Source organism: Puma concolor, chromosome E3 (assembly GCF_028749965.1).
Source record: "Puma concolor isolate L17-30 chromosome E3, mPumCon1.1.hap2, whole genome shotgun sequence".
NCBI lineage: Eukaryota > Metazoa > Chordata > Mammalia > Carnivora > Felidae > Puma > Puma concolor.
The window spans coordinates 33,292,794-33,314,434 of NC_141682.1; the positions used below are offsets into that span (position 1 = coordinate 33,292,794).

General features: G+C 59.7%; 1 protein-coding gene across 1 annotated transcript in view; it reads left to right on the plus strand.

Moving 5' to 3' along the window:
- Positions 1–21,641, plus strand: part of LOC147573123 (protein APOLTP-like) — a 129,766-nt gene that overhangs the window by 92,821 nt on the left and 15,304 nt on the right. The window contains exons 46-61 of the mRNA XM_086691834.1: positions 43–118; positions 3,106–3,243; positions 4,544–4,706; positions 6,831–6,952; positions 7,583–7,723; positions 9,177–9,290; positions 9,387–9,515; positions 10,063–10,224; positions 12,268–12,432; positions 15,078–15,246; positions 15,620–15,804; positions 16,031–16,123; positions 16,298–16,502; positions 17,591–17,730; positions 17,812–17,909; positions 20,882–21,063. Of these exons, the coding sequence (XP_086547960.1) occupies positions 43–118; positions 3,106–3,243; positions 4,544–4,706; positions 6,831–6,952; positions 7,583–7,723; positions 9,177–9,290; positions 9,387–9,515; positions 10,063–10,224; positions 12,268–12,432; positions 15,078–15,246; positions 15,620–15,804; positions 16,031–16,123; positions 16,298–16,502; positions 17,591–17,730; positions 17,812–17,909; positions 20,882–21,063 (2,282 nt within the window). The remainder of the gene's footprint in view (positions 1–42; positions 119–3,105; positions 3,244–4,543; positions 4,707–6,830; positions 6,953–7,582; positions 7,724–9,176; positions 9,291–9,386; positions 9,516–10,062; positions 10,225–12,267; positions 12,433–15,077; positions 15,247–15,619; positions 15,805–16,030; positions 16,124–16,297; positions 16,503–17,590; positions 17,731–17,811; positions 17,910–20,881; positions 21,064–21,641) is intronic.

Below are 21,641 nucleotides of genomic sequence, written 5' to 3' on the forward strand. Positions count from 1 at the left end.
CCCTCGTGCCCGGCCTCAGGCACACTCTGTCCTTCCTTCCAGCAAAGAGCTGCAGCTCTCCGGCCGGCACCACCTCCCTGGCCTTCTGGGCCGCTGCCCCCGCACAGCCTCAGCCAAGGTAACTGTGGCCAGCCGCCCCTGAGCCCTGACTGCTTCCAGATGCCCTGCCAAGGTGGGAGGGGGCCCTGCCGGGGACCGTAACCTGTCCACATGTGTCTGCAGGCCCACAGCAGGCCCCTGTGGGCTGCCCTCGGAAACCCCTGGCTCCAGCTTTCCCAGACACCTCCAGGCTCACATTCCTGGGCCACGCCCGCAGCCCCCCGCTGAGCCCACGAGACCCTGGGGAGGGGGGGAGGCCCCCCTGCCGGGGGCCTGGCACCAGGACCACCTCACTGGCCTGGCAGGCTCCCAGCAGCTGGGTCGAGTGGCACAGGCCTTGGAGCTGAGGCAGCAGTGCCACCCGGGTGCCGTCTTGTTCCCACGGCCCAGGCTCTCTGTCTCTTCCTGCCCTTGTCCGTGAATCCCCTTTTCACCCGGGACCCCCAGGACAGCCCCTGGTCACGCATCTGGCCTGCGCGTGGCATTTGGGGGTCCTGGGGGTAGACAGCAGGCCCAGGCTGGCGTGCCCCCCTCCCTCCGTTACCGTTACCATTACCATTACCTGTTTCCCTGTCTGCAACTCTTTCCCAAATCAGAAGCTTCTGGAGGGCATACCCGGCCCAGGGCCCAGCACACAGTAGGTGCTGCAGGAAAGATGTTGACTGATGGAATGAGTGACCGTTGTTACATTTGCCGACTGGTCACTTCGCCATCCTGCCAGCCACCCGGTTTTGTTAAGTGCCCTCCCTGCCCGGGGCTCGGCCGCCTCTGTTTGCAGAGCCCCTACCGCGTGCCGGGCCCCGTCCTGGTGCGCTCACACGATGTCAGTGCTCCCCAAGCTTCGTTGCAGCTGTACGATCCATCAGGGAACCTCTTGCTCCCCCGACCCCAGTCTTTGTTTTGTGTACTTTCCAATCTATAGAAAAGTTACTGTGGGACAGTGAACATTCCCCAGTTGTTAATATCCTGCCAAAACTTTCTGTTTATACTTACGTGTTATATATATTTGTATATTCACACACACGCATACATTTTCTTCTGTGCCATTAAGAGATGATACAGACATGTTTCTGGACACATCATACCTCTTTACTTCTAAATACTTCAGTGAGTGTTTCCTATTAAAAGTCTATTTTCTTGTATAACACAGTGTAAGTACAAAACTCAGGAAATCTAACATGATGTAGTAATATTATGATTTAATATGTAGTCTGTAATAAAATTTCCTGGTTACTCCAATAATGTTCTTTCAAGCTGGGTTTTTTAAAAATTTGTTTTTAGTTTCCTTTAAATCTAGGACCTTCTGCAGGATCACCAGGGGTGCTTAGTTGTTCTTTTGTGATTTCTTAATCTGGAACAGAGGTCTGCAGACCTTAGGAGCCAGATAGTAAATATTTTCGCCTTTACACCCAATATGGTCTCTGTTGCAATGCTCAGTGCTGTCACTGTAACAAAAAAGCAGCCATGGACAATATGTAAATAAATGGGTGTGGCTGCGTTACAATAAAACTTTATTTACACAATCAAGTGGTGAGCCAAATTTGGCCCAAAGCGGACCCCTGATCTAGAAATTTTTCTCCTGCCCAGTACCTATTCCCCCCGCCAATATTTTTACTATTAACCTTTTCAGACACTGGAAAATGAAAGCAATTTTGTAGTGAACATCCACATACCCAGTGCCTAGATTTCCTTACTCCTGGTTCACTCCTCTTGCTTTATCAGATAGCTCCCCATCCAGCTGAGTTTTTGACACATTTCAAAGTAAGTTGCAGAGGTTGATATGCTTCCCCCTAAGCAGGAAAAGCCCTGCACTGACAGTTGTGAAGTTTCCAGGCAGTTATTTTGCAAAACCCCTCCGTCGGGATTTGTCAGATTCTTTGTTCAAGATGAGATCTGGGTTGAATGTTTTGACAGGGGTACTGCTAATCTGCAGAGCTCTTCAAAAATACCAGTTTGGGGGCACCTGGGTAGCTCAGTCATTTGAGCATCCAACTCTTCATTTCAGCTCAGGTCATGATCCTGGGGTCATGGCATCAGGCCCCACATCGGGCTCTGCCCTGAATGTGGAGCCTGCTTAGGATTCTCTCTCTCTGTCTGCCCTCCACCCCTGCTTGCATGCAGGCTTTCTCTCTCTCGCTCTCTCTCTGTGTCTCTCTCAAAGAAAATACATTTTAAAATACCAGTCTTTCCACCCTGTTCCCAGAGGTTCTGTTTTTACAAGCGGCGGGTAGGAACCCAGAATCTCTATCTGTGGCTAATGCCCTAAGTGATTCTGTGGTGTAGCCAGTCTGGAAGATGGCACATTATTTCATACACTTTTTGCAGCACATTAATAAAAAGTTTCATCCTCCCGGTTATTATCTCCGGTTAGAAAGCAGAGACTCGAGTGGTTAAGGAACTAGCCAGGGGTCATCCACCCCATGTGACAGCCGTGGAGCCAGAATGGGCATCTGCTGTCCCTGCCTGTGCCCAGTTCCCTGCGCTAGACTGCCCCCTGCTGTCCACAACACTAATGCAACCACAATTCTTGCCCGATGGCCCCGGGATAGTAGCTGCCTTCAAGTGCGTGTTACAGCACGAAGGGCTTAGAGAGGTGGTTGTCATGGGCACACCTGGTAGCCTCGGCCGGGGCTCAGGACCCTCATCTCCTGAGACTTCGTCCAGCCCAGGAAGCTGCGGGTGTCTTGGGCCCAACCCTACAGCCTGGAGCCGGGATCCACCTGAACGTTCCATCAGAAACCAATGGGGCGGGCACCTGGGTGGCTCAGTGGTTAGGCGTCCAACTTTGGCTCAGGTCATGTTCTCACAGTTGGTGGGTTCAAGTCCTGCGTTAGGCTCTGTGCGGACAGCTCGTAGCCTGGAGCCTGCTTTGGCTTCTGGGCCTCCCCCTCTCTCTCTGCCCCTTTCCCACTCATGGTCTGTCACTCAAAAATAAATATTAAAAAAAATTTTTTAAAAAATAAAGGAAACTAATGAGGAAATCTCTCCCCTGCTTCTCTGACCCAGCTACAGTACTCCGAGCATGAGGCCGAGAGCGCGATTTTTGTGGCGGTAGAAGGGCATCGTTTCCACGTGGGCACCAGGGTGGTGACTGCGAAGGCCAGTGTCACCAACATCATCAGGCTGGAACAGACCTTCCCCCAGGTGCATGGAGGGCAGCCGGGGCCGGCTGGGGGGGGGGGGGGCTCTTGGGGCGGCCCTTTGAGAAAAGAGGAATTGTCACGGGCTGTGAAGTAGGCGAGACTCGCTGGAATGGATCGGCAGCTGGTCTCTGTGTCTGTCCCTTCCTCCCTGTCTCCTTCCCTTGCATGTTATTTATTGAGCCCCTACTAGGGTCCAGGACAGGCAGGTCCTAGAAGCAGAGGACATCGCCTGGAATAGGATTGGTGGATCCTTCCTCTCATCCAGTGTCCATCCGGTGGGGCGACTGACCCCCCCAAAATTGCATAAATAAGTAAGAAAATACTCCAGATGGTGATCCATACTATAGAGAAAAGAAAATGGGGTGATAGCGGGGGAGCTCTTTAGGGGGCCAGGAAACCCTCACAAAGAAGCTGACATTTGAGCTAGCCCCAGATGACAAGCAAGTGTTGGCTGTCTGAAAATCTGGTGGAAAGGCCTTCCAGGCAGAGGGAAGAGCACATACAAAGGTCCTGGGGGCAGGAATGAGTTGGGATGTTTGAGGAGTGGCCACCGGGCTGGAGCAGAGTGGGGCAGTATGGATGCGGTAGGAGGTCGTAGGGGTCCGATCGCGTAGGCTCCTGGCGAGCCTCAGGGAGGAGTTTGGATTTAGTTCTCTGTGAAATTGGAAGCCTTTGAGGATGTGGTCCAAGCGATGATTTCAGATCCTTCCGGCTGCTGCGTGGGGAGGGACCTACAGGGGGCAGCAGAGACAGCAGGGAGGAAGCGGCTGTCCTCCGCAGGGCAGGGAGTAAGGGGGGTCTTGCATCAGGGTGGGGCAGTTAACTTCCTCCCCCGATGCTCAGCACTGGGTCTGGAACATGATGCCTGCTCACTGAGTGTTTGAGGAACCCTTGCTGCAAACCACAGCAGCTCCCATGTGGCAGTGCCCGCAGGTCAGCCCCGGGCTGGCAGAGGTTGGCCTTGGGACTCTCATCCCATCTCATAGACGGGGAAACTGAAGCTCAGAGAAGTTAGGGGACTGACCCAGGGCCACACAGCTTGGAAGGGGAGCTGAGAGGAGGTGTCCTTTTTACGGGGCCATGCGGCATCTTGTGTTATGCTCCACCCCTCCACCGCGTTGTCTGCCCATCCTCCGGGAGCCTTTGGCTTTCTCGCTTCCTGATGTCTCTGGCAGCCCCGTGAACTGTTCATGCCCCATGAATGTTCCCTGTCTTTCTTCTTCCGAAAGTGCTTCTTTTCTACCCCAAGCAGCAACGCTGACCAGGTTGTCCAGTGACCCAGTGCTGTCTTTCTCTTCCAGTTCAGCACCCTTCCTGCGGAGCTGGTCCTGCAGACCTCGTACGAGAGAGCCCATGGGACCCGCACCCTGCACCAGACACTTCTGTGGGATGACCAGGTGGTGACCCTCCACGGGAGCCTCTCTGGGTCCTTCCCCAGACCCCCAGGGAACCTCAGCCTCCAGGGTGAGTGTCTGAGAGGCCGCTGACGGGGATGGCCGGTTCACTCGCTCCACGAACCATCCTCGAATGCTTGCTTTAACCCAGATGCTGTTCCAGGCACTGGGGGATCCGTCAGGAAATAAGATGGCCCAGGTCCCTGCCCGCAGGGAGAGAGGTGGTGTGCAGGGATGCAAATGTGAGGAAAAGCCTATCAGAGTGTGTCTGAGAGCGAGAAGGGTTTGATTTGGGGGTGTGGGGTTCCTGTGGATGGGGCAGCCTAGGAAGGCCCGTGTGACAAGGTAATGTCCAAGCTGAGCCCTGAATGATGAAAAGGAGCTGGCTGTGGTGAAGATCTGAGGAGAGGCATTGAGAGGAAAAGGAAAAGCATGTGCAAAGGCCCTGAGGTGGAAATAAGACTGGAGTGCTAGAGCAACAGCAGTGAGGCCAGAGTGGCCCGAGTGCACTGAAGGGGGAGCAGACAGGCGGGCGGCCCCAGGGACCCCAGCCACGCAGGGTCCCAGCCCCGAGCCCGGAGTTACGGTTCCCGAGTGTGATAAGACAGGATGTGCGGAAAGTGGGGCAGCCCCGAGCATTCCCAGGGGGTTCAGAGCTGAGGCTGAGAGTTGGCAGGGGAGGTGAGTGCTGTCCCACAGAAGCCCCAGTGACGGCACCTGCGTCCCCGAGGTCCTCCAGCAAACAGCCCCCTGGAAGGGACTGTGAGGTCACACAGGCTGTCAGTTTACACAGAGCAGAGCCCGACCTGCAGGCCTGCCAAGCGGGCAACACAATGCAGACCCCGGTCCCGGGGCCACCGCCTGCTGGGTGGTCTGATGGAATCTCCCCAGGGTCACAGTTGCCACACGTGTGCCCTGCAAGGCAGAAGAAATGCATAGATCCTCAATAAGCTGAGGCAGCGTGTGTGTGTGTGTGTGTGCGTGTGTGTGTGTGTGTGCATGCGCGCGCGCGCGCACAGGGGGTGTGTGGGTACATGCAGGGGGTGTGTGGTTGGGCTGGGCAGCCTGAGGACCCTGCCGTGTGGGTACAGAGCATGGGAGTCGGGGTCAGAGTGTGGGAAGAAGGAGGGTTAGGGCTCTGAGTGCGGGGCACATGAACGTGGTCGGCGTTCTCTAGACTAATGACCTGATGGCTCCTTGAGAAGCACCTAGTGGCACCGTCTCCGGGCACAGCTCCCAGGAGCCTGTGTAGGAACAGGTGGCACCCTTCCAGAGAGTTTAGAGGGCCACTGTCTCCCATGGAGTCTCAGGTGACTCTTGCTCATGGGTCTGAGAAGACAGGGCCAACCGGTGACCTCACAAGATGGGGTCAAGTGTTGCAAGAGGTCCGGGCAGCTAGACTTAGCCTAGGGGGTGAAGGAAGAAAGTCTAGGGCAGGGAGACTGCCTGGTGTGAGGCCTCAGCTATGGAGATGCCTCCATGTCTCACCCTAGAACAGAATGCGAGTAGAGGCCAGCTGACCGTGGGCCGGGTGGGTGGGTGCGGGGCATTCAAAAGGGGCACAGGTCACCCCTGAGTGAGAAGAATGTTGGGTGGCAGGTGGCCCAGGCAGCCTTTGGTGGGTGACAACCGTCCCCAAACTCACTGGTTTCTACCAGAAAGCATCAGGTTGGGCACAGGCTGCTGCTGACCTGGGCTGGGCTCTCCAACTCTCTCAGGGGGCTGGCTCCCGGCAGATCTAGGACCGCCTCGGCTGGGAGACCCAGGTGCTGCCTATGTGCGGTCACCATCCAGCAGGCCAGCCTGGGTTCCCTCTTGTGGTGCCTGGGCAGGTTCCCAGGGAGCGAGTGGGAGCTGAGGCCTCTCGAAGCCTGGGCTGGGATGTGGCAGCATCCCCTTCCCCAACTCCTATTAATAAGTCTCAAGGCCCAGGTTCGAGGGCTCCACCTCTTGATGCAGGAGGTGCTGAGTCTCCCTGCAAAGCGGGGAGGGGAGATTTGGGGCTCTCACGGGGACGGGGGGGTGGGGGGCGGGTGCGCTGAGTGGTTGGTGACCCAGTGAAGGTGTGGCTCCTGAATTTTGTGCGGATTACCTGAACACGTGGCCCCCAAGTGGCCACCTTGCCCGAGGTGGTCGCTGTGTCTGCTGAGATCCCCCCGGGCCCTCTCCGCCCCTCCCTGTGCCCCCCACCCAGTGGAGCTCACGCACCAGCTGCCCCTCTCCCTGCCGCGACACTGCAGTCTCAGCCTGTCCTCCGAGCATTCACGACGTGGACGCCGGGACCACCTGGCCGTGGGCTGGGATGGCAAGGACCAGGTGGGTGTCTGGGTTGGAAGGAGACCCCGGGAACTCTACCAGGCCTGTAGGCCGAGCAGGACCCTCGGGGCCCAGGCCTGCCCAAGGAGCCTTACTCGGGCCAACCCAGCTGGTTCCAGGCCCCAAGAGACCGTGGGAAGGGCACGGGGTGGGGAGTGGAACCTGGGTTCCAGCCACACCTGAGCGACAACAGGGAAACCAGTGGTGAATGCACAGGGAAGGCTTATCATGTGCCGGGCACGGCAGCCCCACGTTCCGATGGTGACACTGAACCTCAAGGAGGTATAGTGACTTGTCCGGAGTCACGGAGCTAGTGGAAGGCAGGGCTGTGATTCTAAGTCCTTGATGCCCCTGGCCCGTGTCTTCGTCACCATGTGTACCATTCTCTGCCCCATCTCTGTCCGCACTGTCCCTGCCTGCTCCTCCCCGGGCCTCAACTTTGTCCTCTGCAAAATGGGCTGGATCTCTCCAAGGGCCCCCCCCCCCCCCCCCCCCCGCAGTCCTGGGAGTTTTGTGCTCAGAGCCAGCTGCTCTCAGGCCCTTTGACCTTGGAGAAGGTTGTCTGTACAGGGTGGGGAGGGGGATGCCCTTGTGGGCGAGGCCTCGGGCTCAGCCTGTCCCCCTCCCCAGGTGGTGGTCTCCTCCTCTCTGCAGTTGGGGAGGGACAAGCTGGCCGCCCGCCTGGCCCTGGCTCAGCCCTTCAACCTCTCCTGGTGGTGCATGGAGGCCAGCGGCCTTGCTGAGAGCAGGGGTGGCAAGGAGAGCTGGCAGGTGAGTGGGGAGCATCTGAGGTGGCTGTCATGTCGTCTTGGTGGTTGGCGAGCTGCATGGCTGAGCTGGGGGGGGGTGGTGGGCAGGGGGAGAAGGTTCTGCCTGTCTACCGGTGTGAAGGACTCCTCCAGAATCACAGATTCCTGAAATTTGGGACCCTGAGAGGTCCTTTGGTCATTCATTCCTTTATCAGTACTTTATTAAACACCTACTACATGCCAGGTAGTGTGTGAGACCTACAGTGCTGCATTTAAAGAGCTTACAAGCGTGTCTGACTCATCATTTATATGCTTGCTTGTTTAATCAGAAACTGCAGGGGGATATGGGCAGGGCAGCTCGACTCCTCAACCAGCTGGGTGGCCTTGGGCAGCTCATGGGCCCTCTCTGAGCCTCAGTTGTTTCAGCTGTGAAACGGAAAATGGTAGACCAGTGTGTGTAGACAGTAGACAGCATGTTGCAGGCCGAAGACCCTGTCTAAAATTCAAACAAATGAATGAGGAAAATTTAAGAGTTGTGACAAGCACTCTGAAGAAAGCAGAGAGGAGGCTGAGATAGAGACTAATTAGATGGGGTGGTCAGTGAGGGCCTCCTGGAGGAAGTGGTTTGTCAGCTGAGGACTCACAAGTGAGAGGGAGCCACCTTGTGGCAAGCTGGAGGAATAGCATTTTGGGTATAGAGGGGGGGGACAGCAAGTGCAAAGGTCCTGAGGTGGGAACAGGCTGGGGTGCTTCGGAAAGGGCCAGAGGCAATTGGGCTGGAACAGAGTAAGTGACGGGACAGGTGCCGGGAGATAGCAGCTGAGGACCCCTGCCTTGGGCGGCCTCCGCTGCCATAACAAAACACTGCAGGTAGATAGTGTCTGTCGCTTAAAACAAAAATGTACGTCTCCCACTTCCAGAGGCTAGAAGTCCACGATCAAGGGTCCAGCTTGGTCAGGTCCCGGTGAGACCTCTCTTGCTGGCTTGCAGCCTTCCGTGTCGTCACGTGCCAGGGAGAGAGCTCTCTGGAGTCTGTGGTTACAGGAGCGCTGGTTCCACCATGAGGCCCGCCTCACGACCTCCCGTCAGCCCCGCTTCCTCCTGCCATCACAGGGGGACGAGGGCTTCAGTGGGAAGATTAGGGGAGCGGGGCGCACACTGAGTCCAGAGCAGCCCCAGAGGCCCTGAGTCGGGGGGCTCCGATTTCCTTCTGGAAAGGGCAAGTCTGGGTGTTGGCACTGAGGTGTCTTCCACTGAAATACTTGCAGCTTCCTCGTCTGGGCGTGGCTCTGAGCTCTTGCAGCCGGGGTGGGATGGGCGGGGGCAGGACTTTGTCTCCAGTTCCCTGCTTCATCCCCTAGAGTGGTGGGGAAGGGGGCCACCCTCCCTCTCCCCGCCCCCCGCCCCTGCAGCATACACACACAGAACATCCTCTTCCCCTTCCCACCCCCCTCACCGGCCTCCATCTGATGCAGGTGCAGCTGGCCTTGGACAGAGGGCAGCCCGTGACCTTGCACCTCACCTGGGCTGACAGGTCCTCGGGGTACGATACCATCTGGGACGGCTGCCTGGCCGCCTCCCCGGGGCAGGTAGGCCTTGGTGGGACTGCCACGTCGAGCGCGGGCCTTTCCCTGACTCTGGGCCCCTGTGCTGGCCCTGAGTCACATACTCCATCCTCTTGTCAGTTCCGGGCCACCTGGGGCCTGGGCGCCCTCAGGGCCTGTGGGGCCTTGACACAGACCACGGCCGTGTTCAGCGAGCAGCTCGACCTGTCCTGGGACCGACGCCGGGTGCGGCAGAACCTGACCTATGAGGTGAGGCCTAGAAAGCCGGGTCCCAGGCAGGTACCCACAGGGCGGCCCCGTCTGCCATAGAAAGTGCCCGGCTCTGAAGCCATGTGGTCCTGGGTGCCAGGGCCAGCTGTGCTGTGGGACCATGAGTGCCCATGTCTCCACAGTGAGCCTTGGTGTTCCCAGCTGGAAAGTGGGTGCAGTAGTCCTTCCCTGACTGGGGTATAGTGACAGCTCTGGGAGGTGAGGAAAGCAAGGCACCCAGCATGAGGTGAGCCCTTGGAGCAGACACCGGGCCGTGGAGAAATGGGGACACCCGGCCCTGGAAGCCCACCATGCTCCTTCTGGGGTCTCGCACCCGCGTTCTGGCACCCCTAGGTCCAGCTCCCTTGGTGCCTCCAGCAGCCCTCCTGCCCAGAGTATACATGGCTGCTGTGGCTGACCGGGGCCATCATAGCGGAACTCAGGGCACCTGCTCCCCTCTTGTCAGGGTCTCCCGTCTGCAGCCGGCCGGGGCCTTTCCCTCCTCTACTGGGATGAGCCCCTGCCTCACGGGGCCGTGTCATTCCAGAGGCACTGGCCGTCCCAGCCAGACCAGATCCATGCGGGCGTCGTGCTAGAGCATATCTTCACTGCCTCCTGCGCCACCCAGAGCTTCCGGGGAGAAGTGGAGACCGACTACGGCCACTGGCTACACCATTCCCTGCACCTGGGGCTCTGTGACCTGCCCAGGGTGAGTCCGTCCCAGGGAAGGGGCCCAGGGACCCATGGAGGGAGGGTGAGGACAGCATCTGCAGAGTGCAGGGGTGTGTGTGAGGGCGCTGGGTGCCAGCGTCACCGCTGTGCCATTTGTCGGCCGGTTGACCACAGGCAGGGTCCATACCTTGAATGTTCGGTGATTCACCTGGGGAGCAGAAGTACTGGGTTCCGGTGTGGAGGGTGATTGTGAGGTTTAACACGTGACACAGGAAGAGGGTTTACACGTAAATGAAAGCTATGCTTAGTCTCATCGTTGTTAGAGGTAGGGTGCTGGGACCCCTTTCTCCCAACATTCTGCCTGAGTTTGTCAGCTGGTTGATTGGTCCTTCCTCCCATCCACCCACCCACCCTCCCATCCAGCCACCTACGTCTTCACTCACCCTGCTGTCCGTCCGTTGTCCATCCGTCCACCCATCCACCTACCCACTCAGCCACCTACCCAACCACCCAGCCGTCTACCCACCCACCCACTCACCTACTCTGCTATCCATCCCTCCATCCCTCCATCCCTCCACCCATCCATTCACCAACCCTCCTGTCCATCTGTCCATCTGTCCATCCATCCATCCATCCATCCATCCACCCACCCACCCACCTACCCACCCACCTACCCTCTTGTCTGTCCATCCGTCTACTCACCCACCTACCCTCCTGTCCATCCGTCTGTCCATCCATCCATCCACCCACCCACCCCCCTACTCACCTACCCTCCTGTCCGTCTGTCCGTCCACCCACCCACCTACCTACCCTCCTGTCCGTCCGTCTGTGCATCCATCCATCCACCCACCCACCCACCCACCTACTCACCTAGTCTCCTGTCCATCTGTCCATCCATCCATCCATCCACCCACTCACCCACCCACCTACCCTCCTGTCCGTCCATCTGTCCATCCACCCTCCCTCCCACCCATCTCCTCACCTACCCTCCCATCCATCCATCCATCTTCTCATCCATCCCAGGGTCAGGCTTTTTCATAACTGGCCAAATAGCAACATTTTAGCTTTTCAAGCCATATGGTCTCTGTTACAGTTACTTAACTTTGCTGTCATAAATACGTGTAAACAAAAGAGCTCATTCTCTGCCGGTGTCTGGGGATGCGGGCCTGGTGGGGTACACTCTGGGCTGCAGAGTGGGGCCCACGTCTCCCCGCTGCTGGGCCCAAGACCAAGAAAAGGGGGTTTAGATGAAGTCAGGGGGAGCAGGAACTAGGTCAGCTCAGTTGTCCAGTGACACAGACCTCCTGCCTGAGGGGTGACAGGGATTCTGGGAACAGCCTCTCCTCAGGGCAGAGTAGGGGTGGGGACGTGCTGGTAATCTGAAAAAGAGGTTTCCGAAATGTGCCAGCGACTCGCCGGGCAGGCCAAATTTGGCCCTTGAGCCAGTTTCCCAACCCCACCCATCCGTTCATTCAGAGAGCATTGTGGGGTTCACTTACTCAAAGCCCTGTTCTAGGTACAGGCACAAGGATGGTGAAAGGGGCAGACCGGATGCCCTACCCGCTGGAGCTCACATGCCCCTGGGTGGAAAAAGTTAAACAAGAGGCATGATAAGTACTCAGGGATGATGAACGCTCTGAAGGAAGGAAGCAGGGAGAGAGGACACGGGATTGCAGAGGGGCCTCACTGAGAAGCAAACTCTGTACAGGGAACAGCTAGTGCAAAGGCCCTGTGGCCAGATATGCTTAAGGTATTTGAGGAACATGGGGCAGCCCTTAGCAAGGAGGTGCGGTTAAGAAGATAATGCTGTCCCATGGGTCAGGCCCAGGAGACCAGCTTTTCTTCTCAGGACAGTGGGAAGGCAGAGAGTTGTGAGCAAGGGGGTACTGACTGATTTGCATTTTTATAGGGAGGTCTGGCTGTCAAGTGGAGGAGGGACTGGGGGCTGGCGCTGAACTGGAGGAAGGGAGACCCAATAGGCTACTGCGACAGCCCTGGTCATCTGGACCGGGGCTTGGTGGGGAGAGGAGACTGCTGCCCTTGTGCCCCCCGACCGCTAACACCCACCCTCTCGTCCCAGGCTCTCTCGGTCTCTGGGGAGCACACCCTGGGCCACGGTGAGCTCCTGCTTCGTTCCCACTGTCGGCTGGGCCTTGCCCCGGACCCAGACCATGGCCTACACCTCAGCCTGACCCTGCGCAACCACAGCAGGCGTCGGACACCAGACTTCTCCGGGGAGCTGGAGGTGGGTGGCCAGGTCAGGGCTGGCCGGCCCCGGGGTGGGGGGAGGAGGGTGCTCTTTATCCCTCTCTGGCTGGCGAGGCCACCACCGCTCCAACGGCCCTGCCACCTAGTGGCCATTGTCGGAACTGCAGGCTGACACCCTGGTGGGGACCAGAGCTTCGCTGGGGGGTGGGACCCTCCAGCCTGTCCCCAGCCCTGGGACAAAGCGGCTCCTCCCTTGCTCCGGCATCTGGCCCTCGCTATAACTCAGAGGCAGTGGCTGGACTGTCTGGGTTTGAATCCCAGCCTACCCCTTTCCTCACAACTTGCTCCCCGTCTGTGCCTCAATCTCCCCCCTGTAAAGTAGAGAGTAATAATTGCACCTACCCTGCCTCCCATGGGGTTAACGCTGCAAGGACTGGAAACGTTAATACGCGTAGATCACTTAGAGCAGCACCTGGAAGGAAGCAGTCGCTAAGTACTAGCGATTGTTACATCGGCCCAGCGTCCTTGCCCTCCTTCGGCCAGCGACACGGGAAGGGAGGAAGGAGCAGAGGTGTGGCCGATGCCCGCTGTGCCCCCACAGGCTGAGCGGTCTCGGGAGGGGACCTCTCTGAGCCCTGTCTCCTCGTCTGTAAGCGGGGCGCAGACACACGTCACAGGGTAGTTGGTCGGGTTGCGGGCACCCCCTCCCTCTGCCCACTTAGCACAGGCACACAGTAGGTGCTCAGTCCCTGCTGCCAGCTGCCCGCCTCTGCGTCTCCCTGGCCGAGCGAACTCGACTCCGTGACCTTCCTTCTTCTGACCTCGTTGCCTCCTCTGCCCACTGGGAGCAAATCCCACCCCCTCTGCCGAGTGGGGTGCACAGTGCGTGCGCCCAGTAGGTGCTCGTGAGATGGGTGTTTCCTTCCGGCATCCGGAGCCGGACGAGGAAGGCATTTCTGCTTCTGGAGCTCGGTCGGCCTCTGTGTGAACCAGCCGCACGGCTGGTTCAGGAGAGCTTTGCTTTCTGAGGTTGTCCGAGCTGACTCCTTGTTTCCCTGCTCCCCAGCCAGGCCCCTGGCTGCTCCCGTGTCTGTAATCCCGGTGCTCCAAGGCCTGCCTCTCACAGCTGGAGGTCGGGGAGTGAGCCACTTGCCCCATTTGGGGGTCCATGGGGAAGATAGAGGCCTTTTCCAGCCTTGTGTGGTTCTCATGCCAACACAGAGGCCCCTGTGCAGAGGGGGGACAGATTGAGGAGGTCGGGTACTCACCCCGGCAGCATCGGAGGGGCCCTCACCAGCCAGTGACAGCGACAGGGACAGTGGCAGGGTGGAGCTCGGCAGGAGGCCATCTGGCACAGAGGCCCCAAGTACAGTCTACAGATTTCCCGCCCCCACCCCCAGCCCCCTCGTGCACTCTGAAACCTCGTCAGGATTCTGGGCCCTGCCCCACCCGCTTGGAATCCTCAGGGACAGATTCTCTGGAACCTGCCCGTTAGTGAGCCCCTGATTCCTCGGCCTGCCCGACAGCTTACCCCCAGCTCGGTGACCGAACACAACAGAAATGGTTTCTCTCATGGTTCTAGAAGCTAGAAGTCTAAAATGAAGGCATCCACGAGGCCTTGCCCCCACCAGAAGCTCCAGGGAACTACCCCTCCTGGCCTCTTCCAGCTTCCGGAGGCTTCTGGCGGCTTCTGGCAATCCTTGGCATTCCTGCCTCACGGCTGGGTCACTCCAAGCTCTGTCTCTTCACACGGCTGTCTTCTCAGGACCTCAGTCGTTGGGTTCAGGGCCCGACTTAATGCAGTACAACCTCGTCTTACTTTAGCACATCTGTGGAGACCCGATTGCCAAATGATCGCACATCCACGGGGTGAGACCTTGCACCCGTCTTTTTGAGGAACACGACTCAGCCAGTAACACACCTCCTGAACCCACATACACAGAGTAATTGCTGTTCCCACTAAGTTGAGAGAGCCCCCGTCCTACGTCATTTTACAGATTCTGACACCGAGGCACCATCCTCAGGGATGTGTGGCTTGCCGGAGGCAGGGTCTCGACTAGAACACAGGGCAGCCACGTCCAGGCCAGAGGTGCCTCCCCTCCTCCCAACCGGCCTCCCCCCTGCGGCTGTCCTCCCGGTCTGAGGGCCTCAGAGGCCTTGCCTGACGTTGCCACCCCCCACCCCCCACCCATTCAAAACTCACCTGTCCCGAATTCCCCTCCCTCAAGACTTGGTGTCTCCAAGGGTCGGGATACACGGTCAGTGACTTCATCTTGTGCCACGGGCTCCCCACAACGTCTCCTTGATCGTGTGGAGACACTTGCGTGGTTCTCAGGCAATTTTGGAAAACATGGCCTGCAGGTGGAAACACCCAGGAAATGTCCAAAATGCCAAGCCCAGGGCCACCCGGGTCAGTTAGGGCAGCGTCTCTGGGGTGAGACCTGGCACCGGGAATTTGTAAACCTCGGGGATGGCGGGTGCCCCTGGCCTGTTAGGTCCCAGATGTGGGTTGAATAGGTACTTTCTGCACTTGGTAGGGATTGGGAACCTCGTGGCGGGGGGGGGGGGATGTACGTGGGGGTCCCAATGTCCCTGGAGGTGTGGGGCAGGGGTGGCCACTGTCTTTGCCCTCCCTGGGCCCGGGGCCGGGCTGCACGCTGCTCTGTGCCTTCCCGCCCCCAGATCCTCAGCCCCGAGGCTCAGCGGCTCGGCCTCTGGGGCCGGGTTTCCGCCCCGGCTTCTCGGTGTGTGGTCCAGCTGGAGGGAACCGTGGACGATGGCAACGCGAAAGCGAGGCTGTCGGTGTCCCGGGCCCGGGGCTGCCTCCAGGCCTCTGTGGCCCACGAGGAAGGTGAGTAGAGGCTGAGAGTGTCTGTCAGGTGGGCCCCCGAGAGCACTGAGATTGGGGTGGTGAGAGCTCAGGAGTCAAGGAAAACCCTGTTAGGACTTTGTGGCACCCCCCCCCCCCCCCGGCAGAGGTAATGACGAGCTTCCTGCGGCCACCTGTATGACATCAGGAGGGGCTGGGAGAAGGGTCCAGATGGGCAGGACCCAGGTGGGTATGGGCTGGGGGATGAGAAAGAGACCAGGCCTCGGGAGGACTGGGAACTCTAGGGCCTGTGGGTGACGGAAAGCTCCAGAAGGCTGTGGGGAGGTGGAGTAGACAGCAGGGTGGCCGCCGGCTGAGTCCTGGGGAGCAACAGCAGGCCCCTTCCCGGCTCCAGGGAGCCGACAGGAGAGCGTGGTGCTGCGGGCGTGTGCCCACGGGCGGATGGCTGAGGCCGAGGTGCTGCTCCAGGACAGCGGGCGGCCCGTCCAGCCGCTGGGACGCCTGACCCTGCAGGCTGCCAACCAGAGTGTCCGCCTGGAGGTGCACGGCTGCCCGGGGACCCTGCTGGGCCGCGTGGAGGTGAGACGGCCGGGCGGCGGGGGGCGTGAGGGATGCTGTTGTCTCTGGGACCGAGGACACAGAGCCGCTGGACCCTGAAAGGGTCCAACAGTGCCGAGGAAGTCAGAGGAGGCCCCGTAGCGTGTGGATGCATCCTGGGGCCCCGTCACAGGCCCTGAGAACCTCCTACGCGCCCCTGTCCTGCGGAGCCCCCTGGAGCCCCCAGCCCGTCCCTCTGTGCCCGCAGTCTAGTGTGGCAGCCATTGGGTCCCAAGTGCAAGCCCAGCTGGAGAAGAGGATGCGAGGCTTGGAAGCCTATGTGGAAACGTTCCGGCGCCTGGTGGGTAGACTGCTGGGGTGTCGGGGACACGGAGAACAGGAGGCTCCGTGCAGAGACAGCCCCCCCTCCCCCCCGCGCCCATCCCCTGCCCTCCGCTCACCAGACGTGAGAATCTCCTGGAGTGCTGCGTGCCCCAGACCCTTGCCCTGATCCTGCCCCAATTTCCCCACACAGGTGAAGCCGGCGGGCCCCCTGGACGGTGTGGCGGGCCCCCTCCTGCAGTTGTCACGTGCGGGGCTGGGAGCCGTGCGGGAAGGTGGCCGGGCCGTGGCCGCCCTGTGGGGCCAGAGCCGGGCCCGGCAGGCGCTGACCCACCACTTGCCGCTCTACCTGGAGAGGCTGCAGGCGGGGCTGGAGCAGCTGCGGAAGGAGGTGGAACGTGAGTGCAGGAGGGGGGGCCTGACCCCGGAGCCCTCCCGGCCTGCTCGGTCTCCGGGACCTGCAGCCTTCACGTTCCCCGGGTGCGGCCTCCGTGCTGTAGGTCTCCACGCTAATAGCCCTTATGCCCGCTGCCTGATTTCTTTCGGGGACCGCTGCCCCCGTGTCTCCCGTCCCCGCTGATTTCTTTGGAATATGCAGCTTTGTTTCTAGCAGGCCCACGGCTGTATGATTCCAGAGCCGGTTCCTGGTTCTGTGATAAGTGCCCGCGGGGTGTGTGGTTGAGGGTTCCATCCTGGTTACTAAGCAGCTGCTGCCCCGATCACCCTCCGGGTTGATGCGGGGAACCTCTGGCCCCTCCTCGGGGAGCATCAGGGCTCACAGCCGGCCTTCTCTCCCACCCCGCTTACATCTGTATCAGAATCCCCACGGCCACCCCTAGGTTCGGTGGCTTGCTAGGCCTCAGTTGTCAGCGTGTTGTTACGGCGAAAGCATGCAGACCAAGATGGAGGAAGAGGTGCAGGGGCCAAGGCCCAGTGGGGGGGGAGGGGAGGGGAGGGGCAACGAGGCACAAGCTTCCAGAATCTTCTCCCCGGGAGGTCACCCGGGCTGCCCTCAATTCCGCCAGCTTCGAGCTGTGCTAACATGTGTCTAACATTGTCCATCAGGAGAGCTCATTGGAGACCTCGTACCCAGGGTTTTCCTTGGGGGCTGGTCACGTGGGTAGCCTTCTCTGGCACTTACCCTGCTTTGGGGCTGGGAGAAGCAAAGGGATATTCAGCACGAGCCACTTGTGTGCACAGCTGGGGCACAGCACGAGGCCCTCTTCCCGGTTCTGGGGATGATGGCACCTCCCTAAAATCTGGGATCCCAGGTGCCTGCCAGGGGCTGACCTTGTGAGTGGGACTCTCAGAGGGGAAGTCTCAGGCCCACTAAGCCGGCTCTTGTCCGGGGTCCCTGGTGCCATCACCTAGTTTGCTGGAACAGGCCCTATTTCCCACAGACCTGGGTCTGGGCTGTGGGCAATGGCATCTTGCCTGCCGTCGGGACTCCGGGGGCCTCACGGTGGGCGCTGGCTGCCTGTTGCAGGGCCCCTGGCCACGCTGAAGGAGGCTTACCTGGAGGTCACGCTGCGGCCCCTGGACGAGGTGTGGCAGGAGCGGGCCGAGTCCGCCATGCGGTGGTTGCGGGCCCTGGGGCCCAGGCCCATCGCGGCCACCTTGGAGCTGGTGAGGTGGGGCGAGGGGGTGGGAGGTGGCCCTGCTAGGTGGCGGGAACCCTGATGGCTCTCGCCGCCCGCCTCCCTGCAGGCCACACGCCAGATGCTGTCTTGGGCCGAAGCCACTTTGTCACAGGCTCTGAGGAGGCTCTGCAAGCCTTTGCTGGATGTGTACAGCTTCTCGGCCAGGTACCTGGGCGTCTGTCCGTCCCTGCCTTCCTGCCCCGGGCTGGACACTGGGCTGAAACACCCCGGGTCTCGTTTTTCCCTCAGGACGACCCTCCCAGGGACACGTTTGCGGTCCTGGTTTTACAGATGAGGAGATGGGCTGCTTCTTCATTCCATAGATGTTTCAGGAACGCTTTCTCTGAGCAGGAGCTGTTCTAGGTGCTGCGTTCTAGTGAACGACCCCGATCCCTCCACAGTCTACCCTGGGGGGCTAGACTGAACACATAACTAGGTTATCTACACCAGGGGTCGGCAAACCTTTCCTATCAAGGGCCCTGGAGTGAAGTGTTCAGGCTTCGTGGGCCAGATGGTCTCTTGCTTAGTCTTTGTTTTGTGTTTCAAGAATCCTTTAAAACCTAAAAGCCCTTGTTAGCTTGCAGGCTGTTCAGAAATGGAACACAGACTGGATCTGACCCCTGACCCGTGGTTTCCCAGCCTCTGATTTGGTGTGTTAGGTGGTAAATGCTAGAGGCGGGGGGAAATAAAAAGGCTTGACAAGTGGGTTGGGCGTGCATTTGAAGTGGTGTAGCCATCGTCTGCTTCAAGGAGAAGGTAGCATTTGGACAAGGGCTGGAAGGAGCCGGGGTAGTGAGCCATGGACATCATGGGAAGAGTTCCAGGCAGAGGGCACAGTCAGTGCAAACGCCCGGGGGTGGGAATGTGCCCTGCCTGTTGGAGGAATATGGAGGAAGCCAGGCTGGAGTAGAGGGTGTAAGAGCCCGAGAGGTGACAGGGACCCAGGCAGCCTGGGGCCTTTGTGAGGACTTGGGCGTCTCCTCTGAGATGGGAACGCACAGAAGATTTTGAGCTGAGGAAAGATATGATCTGTGTCCCCTTTCGAAAGATCCCTGTGGTCCTGGTGTTGAGACTAAAGATATGGGGGCAGGGGAGTGGTGTGGATACGGGTGGGGAGCCCAGTAAAGAGTCGTCACTTAGGGGCGCCTGGGGGGACTCGGTTGAGCGTCCGACTCTTGATCTCAGGGTTGTGAGTTCAAGTCCCGCGTGAGGCTCCGTGCTGTTCGTGAGGCCTACTTAAAAAAGAGAAAAAAAGTGGTTGTTTCTTGGTGGCTGCCCAGGAGAGACAGGACTGTGGCTCCGCTGAGCAGTGGTAGCCGTGGAGGGCTGGGACGTGTCAGAGTCTGGATGTGGGTTAAGGTCAGGTCTGTAGATTGGAGGACGAGATTGCATCCGGGCTGGAACAGTGCTGAGGGTTTTGGCCTTGGTTTGGCAAGATGGAGAGTCCGTTTATGGAGCAATGGGGCATGAGCGGTGGAAAGCCCATCGGGGCTTTTTTCGTTTCCTGTTGCTGCTGTAGCACATCACCCACCAATTGGGTGGCTTGAGACAACACAGCTTTGGGGCACCTGGGTGGCTCAGTCAGTTGAGCGTCCGACTTCATGGCCTCAGCTGCTCTTGCGGTTTGTGAGTCCGAGCCCCGTGTCGGGCTTCCTGCTGTCAGCTCAGAGCCTCTGCCCCCCTCTGTGTGCCCCTCCCCTGCTTACGATCTCCCCGAAGATAAATAGAACAACATGGATTTATGCTTGTACGGTTCTGGAAGTCTGAAGCCCGGAATCAGTTTAACCCGCAGTCAGAATATGCTGACCCTGCCGGTTCCCCCCGTGGAGCCCCCGTGTCCTTGACCTCCTCCGGCAGCTGGAGGCCCCTGCACTGTGTGGCTCACTGCCCCTCCCTCCTGCTTTCTGACCTTTGTCCTCGTAGCTGCTGCTTCTGAGCCCCCTGCCTCCATTTTTGTGGTTCTGTCGTGGTCCTCGGCTCCCCTGGATAATCCTTAACCCTGTCACACCTGCAAACTGTGTTTGGCCACATAAGTTACCGCAGTCCTAGGTCTCGGGCACTTGGATGTCTTTGGGGGCCTTTATTCAGTGTACTCCTCCAGAGCGGGGATAGGGGGCCATTCTGGACTGTTGAGCTTGAGACCCCGTGGGGACTCCCAGCTGGAGGTGTCCAGCAGGCAGCTGATGGCCTGGGTCGTGCATCCAAGTTTGGGAATCATCAGAGAGGGACCTAGCCCGGGAGCAGCAGCAGAGGCCCGGCGTGTGCGTCCCTTCCCCTCACAGGCCGGCGGTGGGGGGGGCCCATCTGTGGGGGGGGGGTTTAGGGTGGCAGTGGCGCCCTTCTCCCAAGGCCAGCGGCCACACAGAGCATCCGGACCAGGGGAATGCTTGGGCTTGAATGCATCTCTAACTTGGGCAGTGCTGGATCAGTCACTGCTTTGTGCCTTGGTTTCCCCTCCTGGGAACGCATGACCTTCCCGCTGCCCTGGCTGTCAGTGCTGTTGCAATGCAAGCTGGCAGACGGAAGCTGCAAACCAGGGAGGGTGTCAGGTCGCGGGAGGAACGATGTCCCCAGTTGGGGCTGTTTGCACGGGGAAGGGGCTGTCTGGGGAGGTCCTGGCAACGGGTCACCCCTGGGTGCTTGTGCTGTAAAAAGGACTTTGGGGGTAGAAGATCTTTGAGGCTGCTCCCTGTGTCAGGTCCCCTGGGCCCCGTGGGGGAGGGAAAAGTCCTGCACCCACAGTAGAGGGTGTGAAGTTGTCCTTGTCCATGTCTAGCCCCAGTGCGATGAGACTTCAGGCCCCACAAGGTCGACCTGACCCCCTCTTTTCCATCCTGAGACAGTTTCAGGGTCTGCCCTTTCCTGTGTAATTCCCAAGGTCCCCGGGGCTCTGATCCCCTGCTTCTCCAGTGCTCTTGCTGCCCCTGCCCCCCCCCCCGGCACCTTGCAGGGCCCCAGTGGTGGGCCCATCTATCCCTTGGGGTTCACACAGAGGTGCCCCCACCTGACCCAAGGCCACGTACGTCCTTCCGGTGAGGCCATCGTGTCTCTCCCGAGCCTGTCCTGCCCACCTCCACCTCCTTAAGCTGCTTCCAGAAGCAAAGGCCCAACCGTCCGGCTGGGACTGCTCTTTCCAGGAACTGCTCGTTGCTGGTGACGCTGCCACTGTTGCCTGCAGGGGACGAGCCCCTGGCTGTGGCCCGGGTGACCGGCTACCTGGTGGAGAAGCTGGTGCTGCCCTTCCGCGAGCTGTACGGGACCAACGTGCTGGCCGCGTACTACCGGCTCAAACACCGCCTGCTGCAGAGCCCCCATGAGTGTGAGTCTCGCGCCCCCCCTCCTCCCCGCTCAGCCCCGTGCCCCTTGGGGTGCAGTGGCCGGACCCTGCAGGCGCAGACACGGGGGCGGGGTCCGGGGTGAGCGGAGCCATAGCTTGGTACTGCTGAGCCCGGAGGTTCCTGCGCTTCCCGAGGTCATCCTGGCCTCGAGCTGGGCTGCAGAGCCGGGCTTCTAGCCAGAGTTTGAAAGCCCGAGTCTGGACCCAAGGTGCAAGTGGGCCAAGTGGCTTGGGGCTTGAGGCCAGCTCCCTCCCACTGCACTGGGCTGGAGCCGCAGAAGGCAGACCTCCAGTTGGAATCGGAAGGCGGCTAATTGAGTCCAGACTGGGTCAGGCATTGCCTGCAGTCGTGGGCGGTGCCGGCATCGGATGTGGTTGCGAGGGCTCCGGGCCCCTGGAGGGTTTGCGTCCGGCTCGTGCCCCCGTGTGGCCCTGGCTGGTCTCCCCGCCTCTCTGGGACTTGGTTTCTCCCTCCCTCTGCCAAAGGGCGGTGACAGCTTGGCTCCCTCCTGTGGGTCACAGGCCCGGGTGCCGTTTGGGTGCACAATTCCTTGGTGACA